This window comes from Penicillium soppii (assembly GCF_028829465.1).
Source record: "Penicillium soppii strain IBT 18220 chromosome Unknown utg000007l, whole genome shotgun sequence".
Lineage (NCBI taxonomy): Eukaryota > Fungi > Ascomycota > Eurotiomycetes > Eurotiales > Aspergillaceae > Penicillium > Penicillium soppii.
The window spans coordinates 3,226,180-3,253,032 of NW_026643237.1; the positions used below are offsets into that span (position 1 = coordinate 3,226,180).

The following is a 26,853-nucleotide window of genomic DNA, read 5'->3' on the forward strand; positions in this document are numbered from 1 at the left end:
GTGACTGTGATGCTAGGAAATAATACACCGATTAGAAGCCCACAAACAGCATTGGGACAGCTCATCGACAACTCTGTACTCGATATCCCGTCCATTCAAAGATCTTCGAATATAGGTATCTATATCCAAACTCCCTCGCCATCAATGTCTCACCCATACGACCAACCAATAATCGACATCGTAAACTACGTCTACAAGTATACCCTGGACGAAGACGACGAAGAGATCTGGAAATGCGCCCGCACGGCTCTTCTCGACGCAATGGGCTGCGCAATCGAAACAGCAGCAACAAGCGAAGCATGTCGCAAACTACTTGGCCCGGTCGTTGAAGGAACAATCGTTCCAAATGGCTTCCAGGTCCCAGGAACAAACCTTCAGGTCGATCCCGTGAGGGGAGCGTTCGATTTAGGCGTTTTGATCCGCTATTTGGATCATAACGATGCGCTCGGTGGTGTGGAATGGGGACATCCTTCAGGTACGACTCATCTGCATTTGAATGGACTGGGTGAGATTAATGGTCGGAACAGATAATCTCGGCGCTATACTTCCGGCAATGGATTGGCTGGCGCGAGCGAGTATGTCGGGGCACGTTCACCGCGGGCCGCGACTGACGATACAGACGCTGTTGGTTGCGCTGGTAAAGGCGTATGAGATTCAGGGCTGCTACCAAATGGGGAATGCGTTTAATGCCTACGGTATCGACCATGTAGTGCTTGTTAAATTGGCGTCGGGAGCCGTTGTCTCCTGGCTTCTTGGGTTGACAGAAGAGCAAGCCATGGCGACTGTGTCTCATGTCTGGATGGATGGCCATCCGAGTCGAGTGTATCGATCTGGATCGAACACAATCCCGAGGAAAGGCTGGGCGGCCGGTGATGCAGCAAGAAGGGCTTTGGAGCTGGCGCTTTTGGTGTTGCGGGGCCAGCCTGGGTCGCCTGGGGCTTTGAGTGCGAGGCCGTTTGGATTTTTGGAGAGAACGTTTGGAAAGGCGTTTGTGCTACCGCGGGCTTTTGGGTCATGGACTGTCAGAAATGTGTTGATCAAGACTATGCCTGTTGAGGGACATGCGATTTCTGCTGTGGAGGCGGCTGTTTTGCAGGCTGGTGTGTTTCGGCGGATGGGGTTGTTGGATCCTGTTGGACAAATTGGAGGGATATCGCTGAGGACAACTGACGCTGCAATTATGATTATTGACAAACAAGGTCCGCTCAACAATGCTGCTGATCGGGACCACTGCATTCAGTATGTTGTTGCTTTGGCTTTCCTGAAGGGAAGTCCTCCGGAGGCGGCAGACTATCTAGACGAGAGCCCTTGGGCAAAGAGCAAGGATCTGACAGCCCTGCGGGAAAGGATTGTCGTCAAGGGTGACCGTCGCCTTCAGGAAGATTACTTGGATCTGGACAAAAAAAGCATCGGGGCGGGCATGACGGTCTATCTCAAAAATGGCACAGAATTGCGGGAGATCTTGATTAAGTATCCTGTGGGACACGTACGGAACCCCAAAACACCTGCAGCGGTGCAGCAGAAGTTTTTCAAAAATATGGGCTATATGTTTTCCCCGACAGAGATCAGTCGGATTTTGGGGGCTGTTCGAAATCCAGATGTTTTAATGTCGGATTTCATGGATCTTTTCATTCCCTCGTTGGTCACGTCAAGGTTATAGAGAAATATATCTGCGAGAATGAATAGGTTCAACTGGCCAAAAAAAACCCAGTCTTGTCAAGGGTATCTAATATTGTCGCTCTGCTCTCTCAGTCAATTCTTCCAACTCCCTGAAGTGTCAAATAGACATCAGTTCCCCATCCCCACAAGCTTTGCACAGCAATACTGCCTCCAAAGTATTCAGCATAGGCTCTGCTCAGCGGCAACCCATACCCAAGACCCGCAATACTGCTGAGGTGGCCACCGCTCGCAGAAATGGTATTCAAAGCATCCATATTTCTATTCTCTGAGTTCTGAACATCCATATCGGAGAAAGTCGTAAAACTGTACGACCAGATATGAGGCAAGACTTCAGGTGGGATGCCACCCCCGCGATCACGAATGCGGATTGTGATACTCTGCGAAGACGGAGCCGAATAACCAATATATTCATTCCGATTGGCCCGATCACCCTCCGAGTCCAACTCAATTGCAGTATCATTATCATTATCCCCCGAGATAGGCGGCTGGTCGCCGGGCACATCTGGCGCCGCAGCAATAGTCACTTCGATAGGTTCGCGCTCATTCCCGTTCTCAATGCTCGCCCGGAATGCATTTTTCAAGAGCTCCGTGATGATGTACTCGATGTGTACGGGAATATGGGCGAACGAGGCATCAGGCTCGCCCCCAATCTTCAAGCTCGGTCGCACCCCGTACTTGAGTTCGCAAATCTCTCCGACGAAATCCTCGCATTGCCGAATGATCCGTGCGGGCTGCAGGGCTGTGTCGATCACTCCGATATAGTTTGGAGGAATTGAGCTCTTGGGCGCTTGCGCACTGGATTCGGCGGATGTGTCATCTTTAATTGGTTGGGAGGCGTAGTGAAGAGCCAGATGTTGCTCGGCGATCAGGCGTGTGCCGATACGCGCGCGCAGGTGCGTGTCTAGGAAGCTTGTGACGTCGGCGGGGCTGACGTATTTCCTGCATTCAAGAAATCCGCGGGCGAGGACCGGGATTGTATTTGTATGGGTTTGGACGAGGTCGGCTAGCACGTCTCCGAATTGGTTCTCTTCTTCAAGGGTTGTGATGCGGCGCTGTTGGTATGGTATGAGGGTTGATAGCGAATGAAGGTAGTTATGGTATATTTTGGAGACATGGGGATTCGAGACGACAATGAAGGGCAGGTTTCGTAATGCTTGTATTCGAGATGCCAGTCGAGCGGGGAGTAGGGAGAGAGTGAAGTTGGCCGAGGCTAGAAGAGCCTCTTTGTCCAATGGTGGGCGACCATGTCTAGATGGGCATAAGGTTAGCCTCTCTCTTGGATATGAGTCGGGAGACACGAGGGACAAACTTGAGTAGGTCTGCAAGTGTCAAAGGTCGACGGGGACTGGCAGCCAGCTGCGCAACATTGTCTTTGGCGACATCAAATGGGCGACCAGCCCAATTTTCGCTCTGCGTGGATGATCGACGGGCAATACAACGTCGCAGAGTCAGGGGGAAGCGACATCCGGGCCTTGACGGCAAAGCTCGAGGTATTGAGGTCGCCATTGTGAATTGTGACCATGAGGTGGAGGGTCAGTGGTGGTAGACAATGATTCGCCGAGGCGGTGACGATGATCTGCACTACGAAGCGGATATCGTCGGTCTTCGTTTTCCACCATATCAACAAGGATCTTGTCATCTCTTAGGTACGTTGTACTGAATTTTCCTATCTCTGGCACCTGAAACTAGTATATATCTACATAAATATCTGTAGTTTACTTAGGTCTGCAAACGCAGTGTGATGTAAGTCAAACTCATTGTGGAATGAAAATGGCTCCATCTGGTGCCTGTACCTCGCATTTGGAACGCTGGTTAATCATAAGATGTACATGGCATCGCGGATGAAAGCAGTCGCATAGTTGGTATCAAGTCATCTCGCTTAAGAAATCATAACAAAGAGCCCCCCGGGTGTTCAGTTCCTCTGTCGCATTACCGTCCAATCCATGCAAAGTGGATAATCCATGCACAACTGCAGTCTCTCAGTCGGCCCCAAGTCAGTTGGATGACAGTCGCCTACTGAGTGTTCATTGCGCCATCTTGTTCGACATGGACGTGCTCGGTTGACTCGAGGGTTTGGACAGTGTCATCGGGGAACTCGATACTGTAATCGATCATTGTTATTAGATTCGTGAGGAAACTTGTGCGGCTGGATAGCCCATAGCGCAAGTTCAGTGCGTCACTTACGTGAAGCCTTTAATGAGGCTGTATGAGTGTCTGATGGTACCGCCCTTCTCTGTGAATTCCTTCTTGGCGCTGGAAGACGCGTTAGTATGACTAGATACTCGATGATGAAGCGCGACTTACTTTTCAAGCTCGACGTCGGGAGCATCAGGTTTGAGGGTGATCTTAGAATCCAAGAATGTCAGTTTAAAGTTCGCGTGTTTCTGATTCAAGTACTCACGTTGTACAGAGGCATGGTGGAGTAGAGTGGAGTAGCAGATCGATAGTAGAACAGGCAGAACGCGAGATATGTCAACGTTTAAGCAAATTGAAAAGCAAGGTGGTGATGAAGATAGAGAAGAAAAGAAAGGTTGAAGCCTTTAGCATTTTATGTGCGATAAGATGAGGGGAACATCCTTTGAAGCAGGTACCCCTTGGGATAATGACCCGCATTTGACATGCATATTCTTCTCTCTGTCTTCTTCCTTTCTCTTCTCTTCTCTTTTCTTTTCATTTCTCATTATTCTTTTCTCTTACACATACAAACAATCTAGTACAGCGATTCGATAAATGTGCCTTTCGGTGTTACTTGAACATGTCGTGATCCGAACTACCAACGTCTTACAACCAACCCCCTTTGGGAGAAGGCCTGTCAGACATGGCGTCACGCAACATTCCCAAAAACCTGAATATTTTCCATATCCTCCTATCCTCATTGCAAGGGCTTCTGATATTTGATATCTGATTTCGATTTTGTCTAATTCTGTAAGGTTGCAGTGGTATGACGACACTGCCCCTCTATATCCAATCAGTAATTGCGGGGTGCTGCAAAACATTATAGTTATATGTATTCGGTATAGAGCCTATGGTCAGTGTAGGTATTCCCCTACAATACTAGAACATCCCAATCGGCTTTATCCACAAGATCAGAAAGAGACTCCAATATATATACACGTAGATAGACACAATTCAAAAAAAGACAGAATGAAATATTGAAGACGTATTTTGGAGAGTCGACTATCTAGCCTGAAGGTTCTACAGCCCCACGTAACCATCCTCCTCGCGACTAGGCATTTTCATACCGTGCATTCCCTTGTATTGAGGACTTTCCGGTGCTTTCCATCCATTCAGAACCTTGTCCGGCAATTGAAATACCTCCACGCCTAACGGGCGGCAAGTCGATCCCATATCAAGCTCCTTATCGTCCCAGCCCCATTTGGAAAGATCACCTGGGAGTATCATCAGCATGTATCATCAGAGACAATCTCCAAAGTTTCTTACCACCAGGACATGCAGATAACGCACAGAGAACATCCACTTCTGCAAAGAATTCAAAGTATTCGCCAGCCTTTGCAGGGGATGTCTCCATGAAATATTTCCCGTCCTCATCAAGACCGGTCACTTGAAACACATTCAAGACATCATGGACATCCAATTCCGTCAACCCATATGGGACCACAGAGCGTGTCAAGTTCGAGTGACAGTGGAAATCGAATGTCTCTCCACCCATGAGCAGATTCACATATGGATCACAACGAGTGCCCATCAAGTCATGCACCCGGCCTCCAAATTGCGTAGTCCCGAACACAGCCTCAGGATTCCGCTTCCCATCTGGTCCAAGTACGTCATGCAGCTGCCCGCCGCCAAGCGAGTCACCAGTAATCGTGACCAGGGGCCGTAAGTAGGGCAAGTTGGACCACAATCGGTCGCCTACCGAGACGTGGGATGCGTGAATTTGACGGGTGCGTGCAGCCCACATTCGCTCCCGGGGATTATTAGCGTTCCATATGTTTAGGTCGCCCACTTGCGGTCCATCGGGTGTAGTCAAGCGACATATGTGCCCGGCGGGAACAACCCACGCTTGGGCTGAGCATGGCCGAATGGCGAATTTCTCCTTTGGGGTCCGCGCAGATGGGTTGGATGCGGTCTCTGAAATTGTTCTGTAGAGCTGTGAGACAGCATGCACCCCCGACTCGGGTGGTGCTGTGTAAGCTGGGGGTGGTCGACGAGCAGACATTGTATACAATTCAAAGTTGGAATATAGCGAAGAATTCAAGAAATCCCTTTTGAAGATTCCCAAGAAAGTCCACGTTGGATTGACGAGAGTAGCAAGATGTTGTATGAAAATTTCGTAACCAGGAGTGAGATCGGACTATTTAGAACTAGAAATTGAGACAGCTTTATAACCCCCTCTAGAATATCGGATGAGCTCCCCGATATCGATTGGCCCCGCATAGTTAACCGCGGAAGAGAATTACATCCAACAATTGATAAAAGGCGTGCAAGATAGCGTTCTCTAGCGAGGGAGATACGGAAACGAGATACGGGACTTGACTCAAGAAGGAAAGCTCAACCAGCGGGGGTAACAATCGGGGCGACGATCGGGGAACCCGGCCCGGTGTTCTAGGTGGACTCAGTATTACACCTTATCCCTAAGGCATTATATAATTTTGACGCTAACCCAAATAGGGTACTTTTCAAACCGCCGGTGCCAAAGTATTTCCGCTCCGACAAAATTATTTTGGGGCAGGCAGAGGTTCTACAACGAAACTGCTTTAACCTGATTGCTCTGTCATTATTTTACTTTGATAAAAGCGGGAGTGGAGCTGTGAGGTATTGCACCTCTTTACATACAGCATGGAGCAACAGTCCAACAGGGCGCATCGCCCTGCGAAGGAGAAGAAGAAATTTGATGGTAAGTCAAGGCCGTTCTGACACAAAAGCTGCAAGTTCTTTGCTTTGCTAGAGTCCCTACTAATCCAAGGTTTTTGCATAGGTGCCAACCCTAAGGCCTTCGTCACTTCTCGGCCTGGAAAGCTCAACAAACAGGCTGCACGATCCCACGATGTACGTGCTTGAAGTTTCTTCCAATCTCCCAATACATACTGACCTGGACTTTCCTCTAGGTCAAAGAAAAGAGACTCCATGTCCCTCTCGTGGATCGCATGCCCGAAGAGGCCCCGCCAGTTGTTGTCGCAATTGTCGGACCCCCCGGAGTCGGCAAGACAACTCTTCTCAAGTCTCTGATCCGTCGCTACACCAAGCAAACCCTCAGCTCGCCCCAAGGTCCATTGACCGTTGTCACCACCAAGCGCAAGCGTCTCACCTTCCTCGAATGTCCGTCCGACTCTCTCGCGGCCGCGATCGACGTTTCCAAGATCGCAGATATCGTGCTCCTCATGATTGACGGAAACTTTGGATTCGAAATGGAGACTATGGAGTTTTTGAACGCCTTGTCGACGGCCGGTATGCCTGGTAATGTCTTCGGTATTCTGACACATCTTGATCAGTTCAAGAAGCAGAGCACTTTGAAGGATGCCAAGAAGCGCCTCAAGCACCGATTTTGGAGTGAGCTTTACTCTGGCGCAAAGCTTTTCTATCTGTCTGGTGTCATCAACGGTCGGTACCCCGATCGCGAAGTCCACAATCTTTCCAGATTCTTGTCTGTCATGAAGAACCCCCGTCCACTAGTGTGGCGTAACTCCCACCCATACTCCCTTGCAGATCGCTTCTTGGACATTACGCCACCTACCAAAATCGAGGAGAACCCGAAATGTGATCGTACCGTTGCGCTCTACGGTTACTTGCGTGGTACCAACTTCCCCGCCCACGGTGCGCGAGTCCATGTTCCCGGTGTTGGTGATCTGACCGTTGCCGGCATTGAGGGCTTGCCCGATCCATGCCCCACTCCTTTCATGGACCAGCAGGTTCAAAAGGCGACCGGCAAGTCTAGGGCCCGCAAACTGGGCGAGAAGCAAAAGCTGCTTTTCGCTCCGATGTCTGATGTTGGTGGTGTCCTGGTCGACAAGGATGCAGTGTACATCGATATCAAGACCAATACCTTTGACCGGGATTCTGATGAAGACTCCGGTGATGAGGAGCGCCGCGGTCTTGGCGAGCACCTTGTTGTTGGTCTTCAGGGTGATCGCAAGATGCTTGGTGAGGCTGATCAGGGTGTTCGTCTCTTCCGAGGAGGTGAGGCGATCGCTCAGGCAGATGACGATGAGACAGGCCGAAAGGGCCAACGCCGCGCCCGCGTCGCTGAACTTGAGCAGAATGACGAGGATGTCCCAGAGGGTTCCGACAGTGAGGAAGAAGCCGATGAGGACATGGACGAGGATGATGTAACCGACGATGAAGGCGAAATCGACATGTCCGCACCTGCAGACTTCGAGAGCCGCTTCAAGGCCAAACAGAACGGCAACGATGGAGAGGAAGAAGATATGGCGTTTGCCGACAGCGATTCCGATCTAGGTTCCATTTCATCCGTCTCAGACCAAGAACTTGAGAGCGGCGATGAAGACGAAGAAGAAGACGAGGAGGAAGATGATGATGAAATTGAGAGCGAGGATGAGGAGGGCAATGTTCGTTGGAAAGACAACATGCTCGCCAATGCCAAAGCTCTTCATGGGAAACGCCCGCCTTGGCGAGTCACCGATCTCTCAAGAATGATGTACGATGAATCAATCACTCCAGTCGATGTTGTGAAGACATGGCGCGGCGATGATTCCGACAATGATTCGGACGATGAAGAAGAAAACGCCGATGACGAAGGCGAGGACTTCTTCAAGAAGACAAACAACGAGAAGAAAGACCAAGCCGACTTCCGCGCCGTTCCAGAGTATGATTATGATGAATTGGAGCGCAAATGGCGGGACGAGGAGTTGCTCGAATCGCTCAGACGTCGCTTTATTACTTCGAAGCTGTCCGGTGGTGGTGGCTCAGACGACGAGGATGACGATATGGATGAGGATGAAGAGGATGAGGGTGATGGTGACTACGAAGATTTGGAGTCCGGTGAGGTCTTTAACGGCATCAAGGAAGATGGCGAAGAAGATGATGAAGAGGAGGGCGATAATGAGTCCAAAGAGACTCCTGACCTGGAAGCCGAGCGTGAGCGAAATGCCAAGAAGAAGGAAGAGCTCAAGCTTCGTTTCGAGGAGGAAGATCGCGAGGGTTTCGGAAACGCCCAGGACGGCGACCGTGACAACCTCGAAGGCCAATTCGGAGAAGACGACTGGTATGATCTACAGAAGGCGAAGCTGCAAAAACAGGCCGACATCAACCGCGCCGAATTCGACAACCTCGATCCTGCCTCACGCGCCCGCGCCGAGGGCTACAAAGCTGGTACATATGCACGAATTGTCCTTGAGAACGTTCCTTACGAGTTCGTTTCCAAGTTCAACCCTCGTTTCCCTGTCATCGTTGGTGGTCTCTCTCCCACCGAAGACCGCTTCGGATATGTGCGCATCCGCATCAAGAGACACCGCTGGCACAAGAAGATTCTCAAGACTAACGACCCGTTGATCTTCTCGCTTGGTTGGCGCCGCTTCCAGACGATGCCCATTTACAGCACCTCCGACAGTCGGACGAGAAACCGCATGCTCAAGTACACACCTGAGCACATGCACTGTTTCGCTACCTTCTACGGACCCCTTGTCGCTCCCAACACTGGTTTCTGTTGTGTGAACTCGTTCTCAAACAAGAACCCCGGATTCCGTATTGCCGCAACTGGTGTTGTTGAGAGCGTCGATGAACACACCGAAATCGTCAAGAAGCTCAAGCTTACTGGTCAGCCTTACAAGATCTTCAAGAACACGGCTTTCATCAAGGATATGTTCAACTCTTCCCTCGAAATTGCCAAGTTCGAGGGTGCATCCATCAAGACAGTCTCTGGTATTCGTGGTCAGATCAAGCGTGCACTCTCCAAACCCGATGGCTGCTTCCGTGCTACCTTCGAGGACAAGATCCTGATGAGTGATATTGTCTTCTTGCGCGCGTGGTACCCCATCAAGCCCCACCGCTTCTACAACCCCGTGACGAACTTGCTGGATCAGGTCGAGGGCGAAAAGGGTGATGCTGGATGGCAAGGCATGCGCTTGACTGGTGAAGTCCGTCATGCTCAAGGAATTGCCACCCCCCAACTCAAGGACTCGACCTACAAGCCCATCGAGCGACAGGAACGCCACTTCAACCCGCTCCGCGTGCCAAGACAGCTTGCCGCGGAACTTCCCTTCAAGTCCCAAATCACCAAGATGAAGGCTCGCAAGGACCAGACATACATGCAGAAGCGTGCTGTGGTGCTCGGAGGCGAGGAGAAGAAGGCCCGCGATCTCATGCAGAAGCTCACTACTATGCGCAACGAGAAGCAGGCCAAGCGCTCTGCTAAGCAGGAAGAACGCCGCAAGGTCTACCGCGCTAAGGTCGCTGATAGTCTGGAGAAGAAGGCTGAGCGCGAGAAGAGAGAGCGGAACGATTACTGGCGCAAGGAGGGCAAGAAGCGCAAGAATCCGGATGAGGAGTCTGGTGGTCGTGGTCGCGGCAAAAAGCGCAAGTGATCTATTCGTTCTTGGACATGTCTTAATCAAGGGTCTTTTGCATAGACGGCGTTTGGACCCAAAACTTGTATCTACATTATCTTGGATGTTTATTCATATCAAACCTATTTATAAGTTACCTTCTCAATGTTATTTTCCCATCCGTTCTCTATCCCGACTGTATCTCGATCCGTCACCAACATCTCTACCACCCCCTGTTCCACGGATTAGCATAAACTGCCCCAAAGTAGGAAAATACTAAATGGCAAACATGGGCTCGAATACTGTCTAAAGATGTGTCACACCTAGTGTCCGAACCTTTTTTCGATGGCGGACTGGGTACCAGGGATATAAGTAACCCTAACTCAGCACCGCATCCCAAATAGTCATCGGCTCCCAAACAGCCATCGGCTCTCAAACATATAGATCGAGATGATTCCCCCAACCTCGCCCTCCAGTTCTCCATCTACATTCATATCTTCTCAAGTTTCATCAGAGCCTTTTCATTTCAAAACTTTACAACAACAACATCATCATCATCAAACATCTATACATGGCGCCCGTCCTACGCCGTGATAACTCAGCCCTAAACCACGGATATACCGCCGAACAACAAGCCCACGCTATCGAGGCTCTCTGGGCTCTCTCGGGTATTCTCATCCTAGTGAATATTTTCTTTGTGGGAAAGTTGATGTATGTCTCATCCCCATCATTGTCAGGCTATACTCACAACTCACAGTTGACGCCGGTGCAAGTCTAAGTTCCAGGAGAAGAAGATGAGGAAGCAGGCATCCTGGAAACGGAAGCAGGCCAAGAAGGTCGACAAGGGTAAACAGTTGGGTAGGCCTCTAGTTCTTGTTTAATTTGTTACATGCTGATAGTCGGTTAGAGGTTCCCGCCCCTGCTCACCTGGCGGGTACCGAAATGGCTTATCCGGAGATCTCGCATGCTGATCGAATCACTGCTGACTTGACTCCGGAGTATTTGGCGAAGTCGGCTACTCTCGTCGGTGCTACTTAGTCGCTACTTAGTCAGTAGAGGTATTGATGCCTTTTGAGGCTATATAAGGAGAGAAAGAGACTTTAACGTTTTGATTTTAGTTATCTGGTTCTTTTGTTTCTTCTTAGTTTGCGTTTATCTTCTATTCAATTGCCTGTCACTTTTCTGTTCAATATCTCTGGTTTTGAATGTCCTTCCGCTTGTTGTTGTTCATTACTTGAGTCAAAACTTGTGTTATTGTTTTGAATTAAACTGCTATAATTATCTCATTTTATTATGGTCTTTGAAATGTAGATTTGATTTTGATATATGTCTTAGGGGATTGATTCTGCCCAAGTTCTAGATCCCATCTGATTCTGGCAGGTACTAACTACGGAGTAGTCCTTGCACTTTTGGCAATACAATTCTATACCTTCTTATTATTGTCAGCCATTACATCATTACAAAAAACTTCTTGAAAAGCGAAGCGCCTTACGGATCCCGAGGTCCTTTTTTCATAAGGAACATACCACTAGATATGATGCTGAAGGTGGGTGGTTAGTAAAAGATGATGTATTCAGCTATCTAGTGCGAGCCCTGGAACTATAAGGGGCTGAGCCACAAGGGTCTGAGTCATAAATGTTGGAGGAGAATCCATAACATATGTGTACGACCTCGGGATGAGACAACCCCTACCTGCCCTTTCGGGCGATTAGGCGCCTAGAGCACCTAAAGTGATACAGGTGTCCACGGGTATCCTCACACATGAGATATGCGCTTCTAGTTTAGCCTGATAAGTTACAGCAGTATATATACAGACAGGGCGCCAGCATAGACCTTGTTGGTTCAATACCTTTGACGGCAAAACAAATTATCGATAGATATGGGACTGTCTGTTTACAAAAGAAGAAAATGATTTGGGGGCACTCGAGGGCACGACAGCAGGTGGAAAGCACGAGTACAAGTTGCGCCACGAAAACTTATTTTCTGTGAGCCCAAATATCATACAAAACGCGGTCCAGCAAATTTATGGCCTTTATAATATGGCGGTTGCTTCACACTCGAAACCGCTACTCTCATCTTCGCAAAGACCGTGGTTTTGTCTTTCACGGATTCTAGCATCACATGCGATGGTAGCGCGACTATATATCTCAATGGTTATACCGGCTCACAGTCGCCTCATATCATCAATAAATCGAAAATAGAAGCGGAAGGCTCCTCTGTCAAATGGGCTATGAATTTAGTTTGGTGTACACGGCACCGTGGCCGCCTCTGCTACTGCGAAAACCACCGCGGGGATAATACTTATACAGTGTTAAAACGAGAGTTCTTCGAATAGGTTCTCTATGCGAACTACCATTGCCTCGAAGAGGATCTCCCAGTCATGCACCCAATCAGCCGAAAATGCAAGATTTCGTTAAATAGTTTGTTCGAAAAATTCCAAACGCGCGACATAAATAAAGTCGGACCTAAGCCAAATCCAGCAGAGAACGAATTGGAGGCGGTACGGTCATTAATGTCAGACTCGATGCTTATTTCCTGATTTCGGCTCGGCTACCATCGTTTTGGTGCCTAGGCTGGCGTGGTTTAATATAGATATCAAGGCCTCTTTGGTTGGCATACGTACATATATGCAGAGTATATAAAAACGAAAACGGATTGTATATGATTGTTGTTATTCGACTTGTCTGGCTGCTCATCGTCTCGAGTGCATCTGTAGATTCTATAGATATATACTTAGAAGTAGTTATCTCGCTGTAATACATTCTCCCAACCCACTCTTGACTATATACCTAGGTACTTTCAGAACTGCTTCCAAGGTTAATCATGATCTAGAGACAATCTATAAATTGTTCAGTATAATGTCTTCAATATAACCGTAACCTGAAGATATGTAGTCTACTTTACACGTGACCGCGTGGACAACGCGTCGAGGCCCCCAAGGCGTAACGCTTTCCTTCCACCAGAACCCCAGGCTTTTGAATCCTACATATGTACCTTATAATAGACTGTGGCGCATTATTTGGTTGTTCATATTTTATACCCCCTCACTGCTTGTCATTACTCTGAAACCCTGCCGGGCCACTTATCCGGGGTCTGAATCCCAGTGGAGGTCAATTGGACCCGTTTGCCGCCTCGTGCTGTCGCAACCCTTGCGCGCGTGCCGTTCGATCGCCACTCGGACGGACAACTCCTGGGTTTCATCACCTTACAGGACCTTGTTGAGATCTCGACCGTTTTTGAGTTGCATATCACTTGGTATCAGACATTCCTAGTTCTGTCTCAATGCGGTGACTCGAGAACAGGCCATGCGTATTGAGATAGTGCGGCCGCGTCAACTTCCAATCAAAGCTAGGTCGCGCGTATTTGCCGATTGTCGCTGTTCAAAACACATTTTTTAATCTCCCACAGCTCAAGATCAACCATGAATGACGGTCGGGACGCCCAACCTAATCGTGGAGTGCCCAATGCGGAGGCCAGTGCAAATTTGTTGAACGCGACGTCTCCTGTGCCTCACAATATGTCAGTTACCGAGAACCAAACCACGCGATCACAACAACCTTTGTCACTGCGCATAGATGGCTTGAGCGCTGTTACCGTCGCCCACGGCGAGGGTTACTCCACACCAGCCTACATCGAATCGTCGGAGCGCGGTAGCGATACATCGGATGGTCGACGACTAGACCTTCACTCCGCTAGCACCCTTACAGATTCCCTTTCCAGCTTTCTTTCCTCTACCAGTGCCGCCGACCAGTCGACGCAGCTCGACAGCCCACATAAGTTGAATGAACGTACATCGACACCCCGGATGGACCAGGAACCACCCGATACCCACATGGCCCCGCAGACCCAGCCGGTGAATGGAGGCTCAATAGATCGATGGCAACCGTCATTGCCGCCCATCAAAGCCGGCAATACTTCTTTATCACCCCCGCCCTCGCCAAAGAATATACACACGAGGTCGAACTTCGATGCTGGGTTGGCTCTAAGCCAGAAAAGAAACGCCGCTGGCGATTTCAAGTCAACTTTAGATACCCCAATAGTTCATGATACTGGCATGAATGGGACTGGGAGGCGCCGTTCAAAAAGTACTGGGTCGGCATTGCATGGGAATAGGATTGCGCAGGTAACACGTTCTCTTGTTTTTTCCTGAGAACCTATAGCTCATTTTACCCAGCTGTCTGTCCATATTCGTTCACGTCTATCATACGCGGCCGCCAAGGTCGAACAAGCCCGACAGTCCCAGTCTCGCGAAGCTACTCCCCAATTTGAACTTCGCACACAACACAGCGCATCACCATTAAGCACATCGGGGCCAAGTGACATCGTGTCTCTACCAGGCGGAAACACAACGCCCTTTTCGCGGAACTCACAATCATCATCTCACAGCAACTCTCATCACCCAGGCCATAATCGCTCACGATCAGCATTTTCATCTAATCACTTTCTCCCAATCCCCAAGCTAGCACCCCCCGTGGATATCATCTCATCGAACGGCCACAACCAGCGCCGTCGGCCGAATCCTAATGCAATATCCAAACCCCCAATTTACAGCCCCATCGCCCGCCACCGCCGCCACCATTCTCACCAAGACAACGGATTCAATGCGCCTCTCAACGGCTCAGCCATGGGCGCAGGAATGCCTTCGCTCTCGTCAACACATGCTCACGCACCAAAATCCACTCCAAACGGATTATACGGGGGTCGCACCCCCTCCCAAAACACATTAATGGAACAAGACGCCATCGAAACCTTGATGTTCATGTCCAGTCCCGAAAACTCAGGATATCGCTTCAGTCCTCGACCGCTGCAACCAGCGAGCACACAAAGCAGTCTCAACGAGTCACTCAGTGCCAGCAATGGTACACACCCTCATGAAAGTCGAGGCTCGCAGAGTTCCGAATCTCATAATGGCCGAGGCTTTGAGACGAAGCCTGGACTAGAAGCCCATGCGGGAGACGACATTGATCGCCTTTTGGATCAGATGGATAGTGATAGCGAGGACGAGGGGCGGTTCGAGCCAGTCCGTCGTGGGATCAAGGGTGTTCATCCTTTTAGGCACCCACAACGCCCGAGGTAATTTTCTTTTTTACCTTCTATCTACGAGATGACGTCATTTTATATAAATAGAGGGATCTGTGCTAGGCATTTTTGGAACTTTGAACTGTATGATTGAGCACAGCTTGCTCAGTCTTGATGTATTCAATATTTGCACCAGCTAGTCTGGCTTGAAATAGGTGATAATATGCATATCGTTGACTCTATAATTGTACCAGAAGGTACTTGATGATTAAATTACTTTAAGTTTTGTTTGATGCAGGATGCAGGATGCAAGGAAGATCAATGTGCGAGCTCCTACAAGTTGGTTAGTTCTGAGCAGATGGCATTGACACAGGGGATCACTTACACTTGCGAGCTTGCTCTTCGCTCGAATCTTGGGTCCATAGAAGGCTAGCACCCATGGGACTAAGGTCAAAACAAGACCCTGCGTCTGTTAGTCAGATTCCTTCATGAGAATGATCACAACTTACAAGTGCTCCCAGTAAACTTGATGCCTCGGGATACCCCAAGTTATTAAACATGGCGTTCGTCACTAGCGGAAAGATACCACCGAGCATATTGCGGCCTAGCAAAAAACGAAAAGTCAGCAAAGGCCACAACGCAGGCAGCCTCCTCAAGAAAAGAAAGACTCACAAAACGACTGCGCCGCAATCGCCGAACTCGCATACCGATGGTAAGTATCAGCGAGGTAGTTGAACGTAGCAAGATAAATCGAAAAGATGCCCATAGTCGCACATCCAACCGCCATAGCAGGCACAATCCAAGGCACAGAAGGGAAAGAAGTCCAGCCGAACCAGAACAAGCCGATGGGCAGGAGTACAGACTCTACGCAGACATAGTACAGCCGGCCCTCGGCAGCAGCGGATTTGACGCCGAAGTGCGCGGCGACGCGCTCCTGGTAAATGCTGATAACGCTAATGAGGATGACGCCCACGCACATGGAAGTGAAAACGGCGCCGGTCTGCTCTGTGGTGAAATTGTGGTTCGTGCGGAAGATGAGTGGCACTGAGCTGAATTGGAGGTAGAGCACTGCCCAGCTGAACGATACCCACAGGGAGAAGAAGAAAACAACTGGTTCAGTGATGAGCATGTCTGGGATAGTGTGTTAGCTGTGAAACCTGCAAGTGAGTGGATGGACTTACGGAATGGTCGATACACGGAAATCTGGATCATGGTCAGGAGCGAGGCTCGCTCCTCGTCGCTCTTCACTTTCCATCTGATTCGTCGAATGCTTTTCTCGTCCGAGTTCTCGCATAGTATGACGCCGTGGTGGCCTGCTTCTTCAAGGGCTTCGTAGTATTTGTTTAGTTTGTGGGCTTTTCGGCTCAGCAGGACGCTGCCGCGGGTTTCTTTGAAGAAGAAGTAGATGATCACGACAAAGGCTGCGGCGACGATGGCGTGCGAGTAGAAGATCCAGCGCCAGGTCGTGTGGCTGACGATCACGCCTGAGATCAGTGGTGCTAGGCCGGTGCCGAAAAGAGCAGATGCCGAGAAGAGAGCCATGGGTGTGTTGCGGTCTTGGGCGTGGTAGATATCACTGATCACGCCGCCGACCATCGTGGAGAAGGTTGCTGTGGGAGTTAGTACGAGACTTTGCAGGGGTCATTTCTATACATACATCCACCAACACCTTGGAAGAATCTAGCGACAAGCAACCCACCAAAGGATTGCGTTCCTCCACAACCGATTAGGCAAGCTATCGAGGTTCGTCAGTCGAGTCCATGCACACGGCGAAGTAAGTATACATACCAACAAAAAGAATACCACTAGCGATGAAAATTGGCCGCCGCCCATTGATCTCCGAAAAGGGCGCCAGCACCATGGGCGCCAGAGCAAAGCCACAGCAGAAAAGCGTAATACTCAGATTATACACGACGGTACTGATCCCCCATTTTGCAGTCAATTCCTCTGAAGCAGGGCTAACCTCGCCAGCCGCATAACCCGCCAGAGCGGTAACACCACAGGCGATATAGGTCATCATTGATTTGCGCCATTTGGGCCACAGGAACGGAGACGTATATTTTTCCAGGCCGGGAGCTTCTGGCGGTGGAGACTGATTTGGTCCTGGTGGTAGACTGATGCATGGTGTTGGTAGGGGTGTTTCTAGCTCCAGGTAGCGGAATTCGATGTCTTGGGGCTCGCATAGAGACTCTGGGGTGTCTTCTCGCCGTTGCATGGCTTTTGGCTCTTTTAATTCTGGCGTTGTAGATGCCATAGAGGATGCCGGGGTAAATTACTAGCGATGCGTGTCATTTTTGGGGATTTGGCGGTTTTTATATGAACGCAGGGTGTAGGGTGGGCCTGGAATTGGAGAAATAAGAACTAAAGGCCGGGACAGATGGCCGGGATGGTTGTTTGGTTCTCTGAATCCCCAACTGGTTTTATCCATTTTTTTTGCTTATATGTGAGGGATGGTGGGTCATGTCACACCCGAGGCCACACTTTAAGGCATGACTAATGGTATTTGATTGAACAAATAGTTCCATAGGGGTTGAAATCGGCATTCTGAGCGATCTGACAAATGCAAGGTGATGCTTTCTGGTTGAACCAATTTGATGTCCCGATATTGGCACGACCGTGCCCTAACTGCACGACCTTCTATACTACTCACCGCCTACCATAATTAATCATGTTGTTCTCGACGTCCAATATCTGTAAGATGCAGCATTTTCGTTGTTACAAATTCAAGATTTTTCAAGCTCTATACTTGTATACAACTAGCTTATCCACCATCCAAATCTAAATCAAACATAACTTGCCTATCTAGAAGATGTGAAGTGCGACATGACTAGCAGTATTGAGAAAGCGGTGAATAGAATATCTAGATAGGACGTGCATTTAGTAAAATGTCGTGTGAATAGTCAGATTTTTTCGGGGGCAATGTTGATTACTCATATTTCTCCAATTTGGAGATTCGGGGATTGGGGAGGAATTACGTTGGTGTGATGGATCTTTGGAATATTAAATGTTGTTGGAAGGAGCAATTTAGTTAGAAAGATTATTAGAATACAATATGATATGCAGGTAAGTCTGTAAGGATTATTTCCATACGTACATCGTATATACAGGTGTAGCTTCGATGGTCCATCTGGTGTAGTTATACTAACAAGGCAAAAAAGCAATGACCTGCGGAATTAGGCTATCTCTCCCCGACCACATATTGTCCATGATACTCATCATGTCCACATTACCCAATGTTGAGTAGCAAACCCTACCAATGTCAGCGATGCCCAAGGGCATTTGCTCGTCTAGAACATCTTCAACGTCATGATCGCTCACGTAAGATCTCTGGATCTCTGTGTACACTTCTCAGCTAGTTAAGGCATCTAATACCCCACAGACACTAAGGAAAAACCATTCGTCTGCCTTCAATGCCCCAAAGCATTCACCCGAAAGTACGATACATCAACTTGTCAGATACATTCAGATACTAAAAAACCATCAGGGATCTGCTGGCCCGCCATGAGCGTCTTTCTCATGATGCAAGCCCAGCCAACCATCAAGCAGCCACACCTTCCCCCGCGCATCCCATCCTAGACGGATTGGATACCTTGGCATCAGTAGTCACAAACCATGCCCAATGTAATCGAAGCTCTCTACAAGCGCCCAATGAGCACTTCCAAACACTATCACCGGTCGTGCACAGGACTCCCATGCTGGGTGCTCAGTTGGCCAGTACAGACACTCCTTCTGCAGGCCCCACCACTCCAATTCCAGGGCCAGATTTTGGATACACCCTGGGTGGTTTTGCGCCTGGCTCCTACGAAGGAAATGACTTTACCTCCTTTTTGGATAGTGTGCCTCTGCCGAGTCACCCGTTCTCACCAGCTTTTCAGCCACTCCCGCTCTTCCCGCCTCTGCATTATTCCCCGGTTCCGGACTATGACCAATCTTCTGATAGAGTCACCTTGACTGAAACTACCCCTTCTACTCCTTCAAGCTCAGTACTCCCCCGACATGGCGCCCAACTGCCCTCTCTCCAACCGGAGGGGTATCATACCTCCGGAAAGGCACGCCAGCCTACGGGATTTGTGCCTGTGACAGCTCAGTGTCGGGAGAAGTTCTTCCACATGCTCTCTGAGTATGCCAATGTGGTTCCGAACCCATCTCTTCCATCTCGACATGCGCTATCTAGATGTTTGACCGGGTATCTGACTGGGTTCCACGATCACTACCCTATCGTGCATATTCCGACCCTCGATGTAGAATCAATGACCCTGCCGTTGTTCCTTTCAATGGCCGCGTTGGGTGCGCGGTACTGCCGAGAGCCAGAAACCAGCAACAGTCTATACCAGATCGCCAAGCCGGTGACGTTGGAACATGTCCGCCGGGTCTTCCAATCTGGGGAATTACAGCCCGTCAATGCGGCAAATGACGCCGACACCCTGGAAACCTTGCAGGCTCTTTTGTACTTGACTTCGGTGTCTGCCTGGTTTATTAACAATCCCCCTTACCACGAGGCGCTATCAATTCGCAGTTTGATGGAAATGCTCATGCGGAAGGGAGGACTCAATCGTCTACCCGAGTGCGATGGTACATGGCCCAGCTGGATCCGACGAGAATGCGTAAAACGCACGAAACTAATCGTGTTCTGCTTCTTCAATATACACACAATTGTCTTCGATGTCCCACCGGTGATTCTCACAGAAGACTTCACAGTGGAGCTCCCCTGCACCGAAAAAGAATGGCAAGCAGCCCGCGCAGACCTCTGGCAAGCCGAGCGAATGAAGAGTCCCGGCGAGCCAAAATTTCAAGACGCCCTTTCCGCCCTCTTCACACCAACCAGCAATGACGAGCGCTTCTCCTCACTGGGCGGCTACGTGCTGATCCACGCCATCCTGCAAGACATCTGGCTAATGACCAAAGCCGGTCGACTCCCCGTCTCGCGCCGCAACCGCTTCGCCCATTCATCCATCGCATCCACGCCCGAGCTCGTCTCCGTCGAACAAGCCCTCGAGCGCTGGTGCCAGTGCTGGGAACGTAACCAAGAATCCTCAGTCGACCCACTGAGCCCGCACGGCCCGCTCTCGTTCACTTCCGCAGCCCTTCTCCGCCTGGCATACATCCGCCTCAACGCAGACTGCGGCTCCGCCCGCCAGCTGCAAACCTGGGACCCGGTCCAGATTGCAACTAGCCTCCGTGAAAATCTCTCCGTCTACCGCGGCGACCGCCTCACTCGCGCGGCCCTCCACTGCGCCCACGCCCTCAGCACACCCGTCAAGCTGGGCATTGGCTTCGTGGCGCACTCGCAGGTCGCGCTGTGGTCGAACCAGCATGCGCTGTGCTCGCTTGAATGTGCGGTCTTACTGGCCAAGTGGCTTGAGGCTGTCACGGTGCCGCATCCAGACCCGCAGCTCTCAGAGCAGGAGGCTCGACTGCGGGACTTCGTGCTCGAGATGGTTATGGAGGTGCAGCATGGTGTTTCGAGGGATTGGCTGCTGGCTACTAATACCCGGCTCAGTGCCGCTGTTACCCGGTTGTGGGCGCGGTTGTTTACGGCAGATTATATTTGGGAGATGGTTGCTTTGATTGGGAGGTCGTTGAATAGTTATGCGGACTTGTTAGAGCAGTAGATTGAGACTTGTTGCTCTGCACATCAGACAGAGTAGCTGCCTGTGTTGCTCATGGAGATGTACCGCTTAGGGCTAAATCTGCACCTAAATCCGGCTGACGGCTTTCCGGATCATACAGACATAGCTACACATCAGTGTTGCTTATGTGGGTCAATTCGGTACTTATCTATCATCCGAACTTCCATCATTATCCCAATGCACTTGTCCATCTCCCGATTCTGACAACCGCGTCCAGCTTCCCCACACAAAGGGCGTACGGGCTTCGGGGCTTCGCATAGGGCGCCACAGTGACTCACCAGTGCATTTTAGAACTACAACTCCGCGGAGCTTGAAGCATATTTAAACAAGTTCAATCCAACCGTAAACCCTAATTTATTCACTTCCACACAAAGCTAAACAACTAGTTCAAAATGCCTCCATCACCAGTAACCACAACCCCCGAAATCTACGCTCTCCTCAAAGGCCTGCACGAAAAGTCCCTCACCCAAGAATCGACCGTCGACTGGCGCAGCCTACCAGCACAATGCACCGATGAATTTGACTCCATCATGCTGGACAAATTCATCGCTCTTGATCAGGATAAGTGCGAGTTCATCTACCACCTGCTGCGCAGCATCGATGCCAAGACGGTCATCGAGGCGGGCACAAGCTTCGGCGTCAGCACTATCTACCTTGCGCTTGCTGTTGCGGAGAATGCGAAGCGCGGTGGCTCGCCTAGGGTCATTGCTACTGAGAAGGAGGCATCAAAGGCGCAAGTTGCGAGGGCCCATTGGGCTAGTGCTGGGAAGGGAGTTGAGGATGTGATTGAGCTTCGGGTTGGGGATTTGCGGGAGACCCTGACAAGGGATCTGGCAAATGTGGATTTCTTGTTGCTGGATAGTAAGTTGATCGCCTGGTTCTTGCTGGATAGTGCATATCCAGATCGTATGGGTTTTCGGTGCTGGGCATAGCGCGTACTAATTGATTTGCGTCTAGTTTGGACACCTCTTGCTCTTCCTGCGCTCAAGCTCGTTCAGCCACACATGAGACCGGGTGCAGTCATCATCGCTGATAACACGATCATGGCGGGCGACTTGTATCAGGAGCTCTTTGAGTATGTGGACGCGGAGGGCAGTGGGTTCCGACGAGTGACGATGCCATATGCAGGAGGAATGGACATGATTGTTTACCAGTAAAGAAAAAGAGGTTGGATCGAACATCAATACTTAAGTGGGACTGAACTACACTTGATCCCCCGCATTTCAGTCCATCAACCCCTCATTATATTCCAGTGACTACAAATATACAAAAAAAAAGACACTCATACATTCCACCCCAATCCCAAACATTTCCCACTATCCAAAACCATGGCAAACACATTCGAAAACCTCCAACCCCAAAAAGAAGGCCTCTTCAACGCCTCCCCATCCATAAACCCACCGCCAGATCCAGCAACAAAAGATTACAAACTAAACCACCTCGCCATCCGAATTAGTAACCCCGCCGCCTCGCTAAATTTCTACATCAACCTCCTAGGCATGCGACTAATCTTCACAATGAACGCCGGCCCCTTCACGATCTACTACCTCGGCCATCCCCCACAAGGGGAGGATATAAGCGCGTGGGCCCAGAAAACGAGCGAAATTCCCGTGATGACGAAAACAAGCGGCCTGCTGGAACTGTATTATACGCATGGGGCGGAGTCCAGTGTAGAGGGTGTTTCTACCGGAAATGAGCCGCCGCATCTGGGATTTTCGCATCTTGGTTTCACGGTGCCTGATGTTGATGTTGCGCTGGGGCGGTTGAAGAGTGCTGGGGTTAGGGTTTTGAAGGATGTTGGTGTTTGTTCGAGGGAAACGGTGCCCCTTTCGGAGTGGGAGGGGGAGAGGGGGATTGGGAGAGGGGAGATCCATGAGAATTATGCTTGGTTCTTCGAAAAGTTTGCTATGGTGGCTGATCCGGTGAGTTGGGTTTGATTTGGGCTTGGAAGTAAGTGTGCTAATGTGCTATAGGATGGGTATACCGTTGAGTTGATTCCTCAGAGCATTTGAGGGCGATAATACGGGGAGTAAGACAGGGTCGAAACTGCAAGCGAGGGGATATAAGATCGTGCTCCCACGCCGCCGACAACGGAGTTGGTATTGTCAAAGACATCTATGGTTTACATCGGAAAATGTTAAAAGCAAGTCGGGCATATAACGCCCCCGGAAAATAGCTTAATGCAGCCTATACAATCACAGATGATACATGAACAGGTAGGTAATTAGTGTGCCCCCCAACTATCATCCTCCGCAACGTCATAATCCATATCGCGTGCAGGCGCAGCGTTAACCGCCGGGGCCGCCGGAGCCGATGGCGCAGACGACATAACCGTGTCCTCCGGCTCATCCTGGCCCTTGAACTCTGTTGGCGCAGCAGCAGCAGGAGTTGGGAGGGAAATGGGAGGGTTGGCCACCCAGGTGAGCTGGACCTCACCGACGGAGGGGATGTTCCAGGGAGAGAACATGAGCTTTTCGGCCTGGAAGCGCTCTTTGAATGCGACAACGACAGAGTTGGGGTGGTCCGGGTGTGCTTCGATGGATTCATATTCACCGACGCCCTGGAAAGTAATTAGTAAATGCTATGCTATTCTATGGGATGAAGGTTGAAGACAAACTTACCATCAAGTGCTGACGCAATGCCTCATCTTTATCAGAGTTGAGCTCAACGCCCGACACGGCGACTCTTCGAGGCCGGTTATCTAGACGGAGAACACCACCTCGCCCCCGAGCTCCAGCACCCCCGCGGCCACGGAATCCACCGCGGAAGTTGGGGTCGTATGTTCCACGACCACGGAATGTGCCTCGGCCGCGGAAACCACCACGACCCCGACCACCACGTCCGGAGGGGTCGGACTCGGGGTCGAGACCCATGCTCTTGGCCTCGGCTTCGAGGGCCGCGAGCTGAGCTCGCAACTGCTTTGTTTGTTCGCTGGCATTCTCGTCGGCAGCGGGCTCGGTGGCCATGGCATCGCCGTCACCGGCGCTTCCGTCTGTGCCACCGAGTCGCTGCATGAGCCGGGCCCGTTCGTCCTGCTGCTTCTTGAGAAGCTCGTCACGTTGGCGCTCCAAAGCCTGCTTGGCGGCCTCTGTCTCTTGGCGCTTTTTCAACTTTTCTTCGTGGGCCTTTTGCGCTTCTTCTTGTTGCTTCTGGAACTCTTCCGGGTTGAAGGCTGGGGCTTCGGCCCGGAGGGTGCTTACCGGTTCTTCTTCCGGCTTGTACCAATAAACTTTGACGAAACGATTGTCGAAGATGACCTTTGGACTGGACCACGCAGCCTTGGCCTCGGGGAAGGTATCATATTTGACCAACGCCAGCTTTTTGTAGGGTCGCAAGGAGACTTCGGTGATTTTGCCGAATTCAGAGAAGAACTGGCGCACAGATTCTTCGTTAAATTTATCGTCGGGGATCTGTTCAACGACAATTGTTGTAATAGACTGGTCTTCGTTAGGTCCTGCTGACGAGAAATCGGACCGGCCGCGTCCTCGTCCGCTGAATCCGCCACGGCCACGGCCACGGCCTCGGTCACCTCGAGCGAAGGCACCACCCCGCGCATGCGTGCCAGCAGTCTTTGGATCATATTCTGCACTCATTAGCAATGCAACGCTGGAAAGGGATGTAAGTATCATACCACCATCGTTCCCGCCGAGCTCACCATGCTGATACGGGCAGGTGTTTCCTAGATAGCAAATACCCTGTGTATCGTAGAAGGGACAGCGCTGGTTACTCTGTGTAATCTGATTGGCATCTGGCTGGCCGGGAGCTCCAGGCATTCCAGGCATGGGCATACCCGGCATCCCGGGGAATCCCATACCTTGCATGCCCTGCATAGCCATCATTGCTGCCATAGGATCGTTCGGGTCGAGTTGTGGGAACCCTGGCATCATGGGGAACCCTGGCTGCTGCTGGTACTGTTGCTGCGGCTGATACTGTTGTTGCGGGTAATGTTGACCGTTCTGCATCTGATGCATCTGATGTCCACCGTTGTAATCGCCGCGACTGCCGCCACGCCCACGCCGTGGGGTCTTCATAGCCCGGTTCTGGTATGCGCTGTGATCCTGGTCCTGCTCGTCCTGGAATCCATCGTTGAATGTTCGTTTCCGAGCGCTGCCGGGCGTAGTAGCAGCCTTTGGTCCGCTGGGGGCATTCGCGGGGGGTTGTGAGACAGCGATGGGAGCACCTTGCTTCTGGAGTTGGGGCTTAGGCGCAGGAGCGGCCTTTTTGGGACCGAATGTTGTGAAGAGTTCATTGACGAATGGCTGGGTATCTAGGAAGTATTAGTGAGAGTAAACAGATACAAAGGCGTCGTACACACGTTCGCGCAAAAAATCCTCGAGGTTTTCCACCGAGTTTCGCTTGATTTCGTCGTCTGGCGCATCAGACCTAACTAGCGCCAACACATAGTCCGCAAGCACATCAGAATCGGCATCAGAGCTAGAGGTAGACAAGACAAGATTAGCTGCTGCTTTTTGTTCTCAGCTTGAAGCGCAAGCTCGAGCGTGTAGCCAACTTACATATCCTCCAGTTTCTTCACCACCCATTTCTTCACACCGACGGCCTCTGTGTCGGAGAATTGCATTGCGGAGATTTTTGAGCGATCTCAAGCTTTAAGAGTCGAATTGAAGAAGGAGACGAGCGCCGTAAGTGATCACGACTGCAGGGATGTTTTGACAGCCGAGCCTGGAGCGAATATTTGCGTGGGGAATGACAATTTAGGGAGAGTGAAGCCACTTGATATCGTGAAATCGAACAGGTGATTTCAATAATCAAGAAAAGAAATGTGAATGGTGTAGAAGTTCATCCCACAAGGTGGAAAGAATGTAAATAGCCGACTTCACACTCCAGTTGAACGCGGTTCTACGTAGCCGTCAGAAATTACGGTCACGTGTTTACACCTTTGAATCTTCTGCAGGCCTCTCTTTACCTCGTTGCATCAATTTGGTTCTTTTCACTCAAAGATTCCCTCGAGCATCTCCATACTTCTTCATCAAGATTTCAATCGCATAATATCAGCTAGAATTCAGCATCCTCTCCTATGAATGTTACATATCTAATTTTATACGGTGATCGTGCTCGGTTCTTGTTGAATTGCGTAACCCACGAAAACGCATCAATCTGGCCAGGTTCAAACGATACAATTAATCTTTCTTGGGGGGCAGTGAGAAAAGAGTAATTGGGCGGTCCGCCTTCATATGGAGTGGACAGCCATCTACCTGGTATTTGGTCCACGGTGATATTCTTAACCGGCCGGGATAATCTTGTTTCAGATTGTTGCGTGATATCATGTTCATGATAGTTTCTTCGTCCTCCGACTTCGATATTCTGAATCGATTTGCATTGTGCTATCTCCTGTTCTCCTGTCGTCGAAAGAGTTTGAGAGATGGTTTATGACATGGGAAAAAAATCTCATATATTCTTATACCACGAAACTACATGAGGCAGACTACGCAGCTAATAATTGCCTATTTTGGTCTGCTGACAACAAAAATAACTCTCAAAACACATAGTTAATCAGCCGCAAGCCCTGGAGGAATCGTGTTATACATAGACTGCCGTAACTGGCCGCCGCGAGCCAACCGATCTGCATCTGATTGTGAAACGCGACGGCTCGTTGTCCCAACTTTTGGGCGTCAACACTGTTGGTTTCGATGTCAATTCAATTTATTTTAATTTAATGATTATAGCTTCACCCGGGCACATAAAGCCAACCGAAAGCTGGAAATTCAATTCAAAAGCAATAAAAGGGTGGATCTAGATCGATCTCAATAAGCTTTTATCCCAATCATGAGCCCTATCTTCAACGAACACTTCTAATTCTGGAGTACGTAAGTAACTTGACCATTGAATCTATATATATGCTAAATTTCGACTGAAAGACTTGGTCAGGTTTAAATATGGCGACCGAAAGCATAGGTCATTCCTAATCCACAACGAACACTTCATAGGCGGCCCCTCCCCCAAAACGGACGTGTACGTATCTTAGAATTATGTGATTAGACAACCGCATATAGTAGGAATAAGGAGTAGTATATAGATCTAGAATGACTCTATGCGCCGTTTATCTT

General features: G+C 50.1%; 12 protein-coding genes across 12 annotated transcripts; 7 read left to right on the forward strand and 5 right to left on the reverse strand.

Annotated features, from left to right (window-relative positions):
• Nucleotides 1-144: 144 nt before the first annotated feature.
• N7529_010481 (putative 2-methylcitrate dehydratase (PrpD)) lies at nt 145-1,660 on the forward strand (the record flags this gene model as incomplete). The annotated part of the gene is made up of 2 exons (XM_057246008.1): nt 145-475; nt 528-1,660. The coding sequence occupies 2 exons, from the start codon at nt 145-147 to the stop codon at nt 1,658-1,660; spliced, it is 1,464 nt and encodes a 487-aa protein (XP_057094271.1).
• Nucleotides 1,661-1,748: 88 nt separating this feature from the next.
• On the reverse strand, nt 1,749-3,186 carry N7529_010482 (alpha-ketoacid dehydrogenase kinase family protein; the record flags this gene model as incomplete). The annotated part of the gene is made up of 2 exons (XM_057246009.1): nt 1,749-2,928; nt 2,990-3,186. The coding sequence occupies 2 exons, from the start codon at nt 3,184-3,186 to the stop codon at nt 1,749-1,751; spliced, it is 1,377 nt and encodes a 458-aa protein (XP_057094272.1).
• Nucleotides 3,187-3,693: 507 nt separating this feature from the next.
• On the reverse strand, nt 3,694-4,096 carry N7529_010483 (uncharacterized protein; the record flags this gene model as incomplete). Its single annotated transcript, XM_057246010.1, has 4 exons — nt 3,694-3,781; nt 3,865-3,933; nt 3,985-4,025; nt 4,082-4,096. 4 exons carry the CDS (start codon nt 4,094-4,096, stop codon nt 3,694-3,696), a joined length of 213 nt encoding a protein of 70 aa, XP_057094273.1.
• A 779-nt stretch (nt 4,097-4,875) lies between these two features.
• N7529_010484 (urea carboxylase-associated family protein) lies at nt 4,876-5,857 on the reverse strand (the record flags this gene model as incomplete). Its single annotated transcript, XM_057246011.1, has 2 exons — nt 4,876-5,069; nt 5,122-5,857. The coding sequence occupies 2 exons, from the start codon at nt 5,855-5,857 to the stop codon at nt 4,876-4,878; spliced, it is 930 nt and encodes a 309-aa protein (XP_057094274.1).
• Nucleotides 5,858-6,477: 620 nt separating this feature from the next.
• N7529_010485 (GTPase BMS1) lies at nt 6,478-10,178 on the forward strand (the record flags this gene model as incomplete). Its single annotated transcript, XM_057246012.1, has 3 exons — nt 6,478-6,535; nt 6,587-6,687; nt 6,747-10,178. 3 exons carry the CDS (start codon nt 6,478-6,480, stop codon nt 10,176-10,178), a joined length of 3,591 nt encoding a protein of 1,196 aa, XP_057094275.1.
• Nucleotides 10,179-10,710: 532 nt separating this feature from the next.
• On the forward strand, nt 10,711-11,177 carry N7529_010486 (uncharacterized protein; the record flags this gene model as incomplete). Its single annotated transcript, XM_057246013.1, has 3 exons — nt 10,711-10,821; nt 10,913-10,997; nt 11,047-11,177. 3 exons carry the CDS (start codon nt 10,711-10,713, stop codon nt 11,175-11,177), a joined length of 327 nt encoding a protein of 108 aa, XP_057094276.1.
• Nucleotides 11,178-13,560: 2,383 nt separating this feature from the next.
• On the forward strand, nt 13,561-15,216 carry N7529_010487 (uncharacterized protein; the record flags this gene model as incomplete). The annotated part of the gene is made up of 2 exons (XM_057246014.1): nt 13,561-14,262; nt 14,314-15,216. 2 exons carry the CDS (start codon nt 13,561-13,563, stop codon nt 15,214-15,216), a joined length of 1,605 nt encoding a protein of 534 aa, XP_057094277.1.
• Nucleotides 15,217-15,476: 260 nt separating this feature from the next.
• On the reverse strand, nt 15,477-17,412 carry N7529_010488 (MFS transporter; the record flags this gene model as incomplete). The annotated part of the gene is made up of 7 exons (XM_057246015.1): nt 15,477-15,491; nt 15,544-15,621; nt 15,668-15,762; nt 15,831-16,289; nt 16,340-16,768; nt 16,816-16,893; nt 16,947-17,412. The coding sequence occupies 7 exons, from the start codon at nt 17,410-17,412 to the stop codon at nt 15,477-15,479; spliced, it is 1,620 nt and encodes a 539-aa protein (XP_057094278.1).
• Nucleotides 17,413-18,210: 798 nt separating this feature from the next.
• N7529_010489 (transcription factor domain-containing protein) lies at nt 18,211-20,770 on the forward strand (the record flags this gene model as incomplete). Its single annotated transcript, XM_057246016.1, has 2 exons — nt 18,211-18,221; nt 18,643-20,770. 2 exons carry the CDS (start codon nt 18,211-18,213, stop codon nt 20,768-20,770), a joined length of 2,139 nt encoding a protein of 712 aa, XP_057094279.1.
• Nucleotides 20,771-21,180: 410 nt separating this feature from the next.
• N7529_010490 (O-methyltransferase) lies at nt 21,181-21,945 on the forward strand (the record flags this gene model as incomplete). Its single annotated transcript, XM_057246017.1, has 2 exons — nt 21,181-21,649; nt 21,746-21,945. The coding sequence occupies 2 exons, from the start codon at nt 21,181-21,183 to the stop codon at nt 21,943-21,945; spliced, it is 669 nt and encodes a 222-aa protein (XP_057094280.1).
• A 171-nt stretch (nt 21,946-22,116) lies between these two features.
• Nucleotides 22,117-22,725, forward strand: N7529_010491 (putative lactoylglutathione lyase (Glo1); the record flags this gene model as incomplete). The annotated part of the gene is made up of 1 exon (XM_057246018.1): nt 22,117-22,725. The coding sequence occupies one exon, from the start codon at nt 22,117-22,119 to the stop codon at nt 22,723-22,725; it is 609 nt and encodes a 202-aa protein (XP_057094281.1).
• A 287-nt stretch (nt 22,726-23,012) lies between these two features.
• Nucleotides 23,013-25,367, reverse strand: N7529_010492 (CCCH zinc finger and RRM domain protein; the record flags this gene model as incomplete). The annotated part of the gene is made up of 5 exons (XM_057246019.1): nt 23,013-23,348; nt 23,410-24,371; nt 24,420-25,055; nt 25,104-25,222; nt 25,303-25,367. The coding sequence occupies 5 exons, from the start codon at nt 25,365-25,367 to the stop codon at nt 23,013-23,015; spliced, it is 2,118 nt and encodes a 705-aa protein (XP_057094282.1).
• Between the last annotated feature and the right edge of the window lie 1,486 nt (nt 25,368-26,853).